The sequence below is a fragment of the Vicia villosa genome, linkage group LG6 (assembly GCF_029867415.1).
Source record: "Vicia villosa cultivar HV-30 ecotype Madison, WI linkage group LG6, Vvil1.0, whole genome shotgun sequence".
Classification (NCBI taxonomy): domain Eukaryota; kingdom Viridiplantae; phylum Streptophyta; class Magnoliopsida; order Fabales; family Fabaceae; genus Vicia; species Vicia villosa.
Genome location: NC_081185.1, coordinates 11842836 through 11848870, shown reverse-complemented (window position 1 = coordinate 11848870; position 6035 = coordinate 11842836). Strand labels below are relative to the sequence as shown.

Below are 6035 nucleotides of genomic sequence, written 5' to 3'. Positions count from 1 at the left end.
AAAATATTCGATTTTTCATATTTTTCGAAAGATTCAATAAATCTTTTGCTATGCACTGAATTTTCAAATAATCCAGTAAAAACAAATCTTTTATTTTTCATATAAGAGCAAATTTTGCAATGAATGGTTAATGAAAAAAAAATGAAGTATTTTTGACATTATAAAAATATGGGGTGTAAGATCTAAGTGGGAGTGCAAATAGATTCCTATGAGAGTAGAGAGCATCCTATATCATATTGAACATTCCTCTTTGATTTTCTCTCTTAAATGTAAGTGTTTGATATTTATACTAGAGATTAATTACTATACAGTACACTCATCAAGCTTTATAATTGAGCTATAGGGAAAAAATGTGTGAAAACCTTAATATATCAAACTTTGAAATAATAAAATGTGGTAACCACATGTATCGGACACCGATTATTCCTTCAATCTGAAGGGTCAATGTTATATATATCGATGACTGTAAAAGCTAGTTTTCCTAATTTGAACTCCAAAAAATAAGAGAAGAAGGAACTGTCTAACTTGCAATACAATACCCTTTTGTGATAAGGAAACTGTACATTAGAATTTCAAAACAATTTATTTAGATAATGAATGGTCTCAAAGGATTGTTGAGATTTCTACCAATAACTTATGTAGAGCTTGAGGCTTTGAGAAGAAAGGAGAATGATCAGCACCCTTCAGATGGAAAACCTTTTCTGGTGGGCCTGCATTTATCATGTTTTCTTGAAGTGAAATAGGTATGGCATTGTCTTCAAGAGTTTTTATATAAAACCGTCTTACGGTTCCGTATTTCGTGTCGGAGAGGGAAAGTTTCTCTAAAACCGGTGCGAATGGTACCGACCTCATTGAAACAGATGCTAATGCAACGTCCTGTATTTTGAGAACAATGAACAAACAACAAGGGTCAGAGATGTCATAGAGATTCGACAAAGTTTTACATTGCCTGTCAACTTCGACTGCCTAACACAATCCTCTTCTTTTATCCAGGCTTGACACCGGCTATGTATAGCAAAGCTAACATAGACAGAGGAAAATGTATGCGGAAAGAAAAAGAAAAGTCATTTTAATGTATGCTGCTACTTACTTTGGCAGGACTTTGATTGAATAACAAATCTCTTAATAACGATTTGTCCAGATCAAAGGCGGTTGGAGGACGATCATTCCCGTTTGCATACAAAAAAATTTGAGCTTGTGGCATGAGATCGTTTGCTCCTGCCTGCAACATATAGTCGAAATCAAATCATCATTGAATGGTTACAACCATGGTTGTCGGGATCGTGCTCTAACTCCCTAGGATTTTGCGTGCCGGCAACCGGCCACCGATTTAAGTGTCACAAAGATCGTGGATATATGTATAACGTAAAAGCATTTCACATGACCATAGAAATTATAAACCATTAGAGATCAAACTCTGCGTTAATTTGGTAGAGCTTATTTGTGTTTAGATCACAGAAGAAGTGAAAATTAAGCTATATCAATCTTAATACTAGAGGGAGATGGAAAACCTGTTTTGAAATGATATCGAGAGTACTTTGTCCGTTAGTCGGCATTGCTGCAGCAATAAAGACAGCCTTGGAAATCTTAAGCGGGAACGACTCCATTGCATACGATATACATGCGCCACCAAAATCGTGTCCAACCAATATTACCTTCATAATAAGCATATAGAAAATAAGAACTACATGGAAATAATATCCGAATGGCAGAGTTACCGCAGTCAAGAAATCGACACCGTTAGATAAAGATCAGAAGGCTCGTGTTCTAAGTTCGTTTTTTGAATCCGATTCCCTAAAGTCAAAACACGAACCGTCTGATTTTCAACCAACACAGCTGATCTAACGATTGCATGACTTTGTGCTTTTTTTAGCGTACATAATTGAGATATATACATCAAAGATAGAATTAAACGATCCTCGACACACAAAATTGGAATGTAAAACAACAAGTACAAAATTGGAAAGTAGAACAACAAGTACCTTTTGGCTTTGGGGAAGTTTTTCAAGGAAATCGGTAAGAGGCTTAACATATTGCGACAGACTTGTAATGTTGTTAGTATCAAATGAATGAACTCCAGAACCAGCTAAATCTATGGCAGATACTTTATAACCACTTTCTTCAAGAAGTGCGATAGTTTTGTACCAACACCAGGCCCCAAAACCACCTCCATGAACAAGGACAAAATGATTGGTTTCAAGATCATCAACCTTTACACCCTGTCAAATTCAAAACATTCATGTGTAAAGAAAATACCAAAATGATTGGTCTAAAGAAAATACAGAATAATGCGCACACAATTTCACCAGAAATTGTGAAGATAAAATGAAAGTATTAACCATATATTTTTTTCTATAATTAGAAACTACTAAATAACACAAACAGATTCTTTATTTATATAACATCATACCAAAATCAAAGAAGCTGCAAATTTTAAATTATATGTTCATTCAAGAAAACAACACTAAATAAACAGCACACGATTCGACAAATTCATTCAAATGCCTTCAAACTACTCAAGACTAGAACCAAGATTTTCCCGCTACCGCGAAAACAGCTGCGGCAAAACAGTATCAGAAGGTGTCGATACCAATTTCATTATTAAACGTTTTTATGAAGAAAAAGAAATTGTGGTTAATACCACCACGTCGAAAGCAATCAATCTCACAACACCTGTACCGATCGAAATCGTGAAGATCCTTACGCAACCGCAATGCGACCGTTATTTAAAACCTAGACTAGAACACATTATTCTCAAAGAAAACAATGATCAAAGTTAATCTCTACTATTGATAGATATAATAAATCTACCAAATCACTTTACTTCACAGCAATCTTCTGATTCATTGAATCAATAACAAAAATAATTGACATAAATCAAACAAATTATTTTAATTGCAAAACACTTTTCTGATTTCACAAGTCAAATAAACCTAATCATGACTCATAATTCATGACTCATAATTCATAACATACAAAAATACCTTATATACAATTCCATAAGCTACTTTAACTCTAAGAAATAACATATCGTACATATAAAACTATCAAACTCGGACACATACACAAACACCAAGCACAACATCAACACAGACATCTGACACGACATCAACACGTCAATACAAGTAATTACTTGAAAAATTAAATATAATAACAAGTATTTTAATTCTATGAAACACCGACACAGATACCAGACAGGATACTAGACAGGTTGACACCAACAATTTCCAAAATTTGAAAAGAATAAATAAATGAACTTAAATAAAATTGATGAATATAGAAAATAAAATCACACAACTCCAAAATTGACTAAATCAACAAAATCACCATAAAAAATTCAATTTTTACTTAAAATACACAATGATAAAAAAAACAAATTTTTATTGATTTTACTTTTATAATACCTGATTTAGAAGCTGATGAGGTTGAAGAAGAGGATCAGTGAGTGATCTAGCTCTAGAACTCGAACTCCTCGGCAAACTACTACTCCCATGATTCTTCCTCGAAGCTCCATTAGGGTACCGTAACGAACTCGACCGATCAAATTGCAGATTCTGCTGATGCTGTTTGTAGAGCAGAGCAGCAGCTATAGCTTGTTCACGAATCGATGCTTCGTCGAGCTTTTTCTTCTCTCTGCGGCTGGTTGAGCGAAGTTTCTTGGATGAAGATGGTGATTGCTGGTGGTGTGTTGGTTTGAGGAGAGCGCAGAGGTTTCCCATTGATGAAGAAGGTGCATGCAAAGGGGTTGGGGGTGAGGAAAGTTGAGGGAAGTTGGTGAAGAGAGAGAGAAGAGAGAGAGAGAGATTTGTGAGATGTGATTGTGAATGTGTTTGTTTATAGGAAAGTGCACTTTGACGTATGATACAAAATTAATCTATTCTTAAATAAAATAAGAATTATGGTTTTAAATCGATTCAAAAGTTCTGAATCGATTCATTTCATAAATCGATTCAGATAAAAAATTTGAATCGTTTCAGTTGATAGTTATGTAAAAAGATATGAGATAAATATATTTTTATAAATTAGTTTAGTTGATAGATGTATTAAAATACTAGATGTAAAAGCGCGTAATCAAATTCACGATATTTTATTTATTCTCCGTGTTAAGTCAAGTTGAAATTTCAAGTAGGATAGAAAAATGAAATAATATTAAAAGTGATGAGAATTGATAGTTTGAAATATTGAATTGAAATTTATGATTTGGAAAACGTGTGTGTATGTGATTGATTAATCTAATGAGATGTTAAGATTCTTTGATTTTGGACAAAAGTCTCTAGTATACATTTTGGGACTTGAATTATTTTGGTTTGGGTTAAATAAGTTTTTGGTCCTATAAATATTCCAGTTTTTATTTTTAGTCCCTCCCTGCCTTTAGGCAACGGTTTTTACAAGAAAACCGTTGCCAAAACCAGCTAAAACCGTTGCCTAAAGGTAGGGAGGGACTAAAAATGAAACTGCAATATTTATAGGGACCAAAAACTTATTTAACCCTTTTGGTTTATAGCTATTTTAAAAGGGAATGTTTTACTAATATTTGTTTATGAAGAGAAAAGATGATAGAGTTATTAGAAGTTGTTTATTTTGAATCCTTATTTTGAATTTGAGGTCTACATTAGTCTTCTAATAAAAAAATCATATTTTTCATTTAATTTTATTAAATTGTTTCATATTAAATATTTTTATATTTGAGTCAAATAATTTTAAAACTTCCTTACAAGGTTGTTATGTCAGCAAAATAATTTTTATATAATTTTGTGAGTGTTTAATGTAATCATTACTATGTAATTAGAAAAAGAAGAACATGCATGATGATGATAAAAAGTTAAAATATGGTCTGTTTTTTTTTCACACATACTAAGATTGACATTGCGTAAGTCTTCTTATCCCTTTTAATTTCATTGTTTAGAGTTTCGATATTTGTTGTTTCAATCTTTCTTTCTTTTTTTCTACATTTATCTTATTTATTAAGGGTTATGGTTAGAGAATTAATAGAGACCACTACATTTTTTTTTCGATATACGATATTTATGTGTAGCATAATTTTTCTTCAATTCATGTATTAGAAACCTTATTGTCATTTTCTGACAACCATGCAAATCACTAGTCACACTTAACAAGAACCGTTATGAATGAAATGGAAAGGTGAAAGCATTTTCTAGTGTTGGTTTACCAGTATATAAAGCTTGCACAAACTGGAAGGAGTCTGCAAACACAATAGCTAAGTGAGTATGTCCTAATTTCGTTTGGCTAGAATTGATGAAAAGTACAAACGTGTAGCAATTTAATGAAGTTAAAGGATCCATATGAATCTTTTTATTAGAAGACCAATATGAACCTTGAACTCAAGATAAGGGATCAAAATGGTGTTTTTGGCTTTCTTCTTTTTTATCACACATCATATTTAAACCATGCTTAAATAAGTTGAATCACCACTCAAAAGTCTATTTTGTTCAATCTTCGATGTGATTTTAAAAATATTGGATTTATGTCGTATGTGACAAGTATTCACTATGTAAGTATTATTTGCTGTGATGTGAAAACATATATGATTCAGTGTATCTCTTACTTCATATTAGAGATATATGTAATACAAAAAATTATAGATGATTATGATAAAAAAAGATTTATGACTAATTATGAATAGAGTTAAGGTGATAGGTAAATAGGTCATCTCTCTAATAAATCCAACATTTCACCCATTCATAAGATATGTGGGACTTTAACCACTCACATTTGTACCAAACATTCTCCCCCACAAGTGTGAGTTTCCCACATCCTATAACAGGATCCTACATTAGATCTAGCTCTCACTCCCCCACCAAGCCAAACCACGGCTCTGATACCACTATTGGGGAGTCCGGAAGAGTCGGGAGCACCGACGAGACCAAATCTCCAGGACCACAAGAGATGGAGACGCCACATATCAACCCAAAACCTTAAGGTGATAGGTAAATGGATCATATCTCTTATAAATCCAACATTTCACTCGTTCATAGGCAATGTGGGACTTTAACCACTCACACTTGCACCTAACA

At 32.9% G+C, this 6035-nt stretch overlaps 1 protein-coding gene across 1 annotated transcript; it reads right to left on the bottom strand.

The window, feature by feature from the left end:
- Positions 1-384: 384 nt before the first annotated feature.
- Positions 385-3845, bottom strand: LOC131608906 (putative methylesterase 11, chloroplastic). The gene is made up of 5 exons (XM_058880490.1): positions 3405-3845; positions 1983-2219; positions 1512-1655; positions 1091-1222; positions 385-876 (listed from the first exon to the last, which is right to left on the bottom strand). The coding sequence occupies exons 1-5, from the start codon at positions 3717-3719 to the stop codon at positions 604-606; spliced, it is 1101 nt and encodes a 366-aa protein (XP_058736473.1). The 5' UTR covers positions 3720-3845; the 3' UTR covers positions 385-603.
- Between the last annotated feature and the right edge of the window lie 2190 nt (positions 3846-6035).

Bases quoted from the DNA above. Each gene is read 5' to 3' on its own strand.
- LOC131608906 (XM_058880490.1), bottom strand. From the start codon at position 3,719: ATGGGAAACCTCTGCGCTCTCCTCAAACCAACACACCACCAGCAATCA. The intron at 1,656-1,982 runs GTACTTGTTGTT...CTTATTATGAAG, and splicing joins AACTTCCCCAAAGCCAAAAG to GTAATATTGGTTGGACACGA. The intron at 877-1,090 runs GTAAGTAGCAGC...CTCAAAATACAG, and splicing joins TCAATCAAAGTCCTGCCAAA to GACGTTGCATTAGCATCTGT.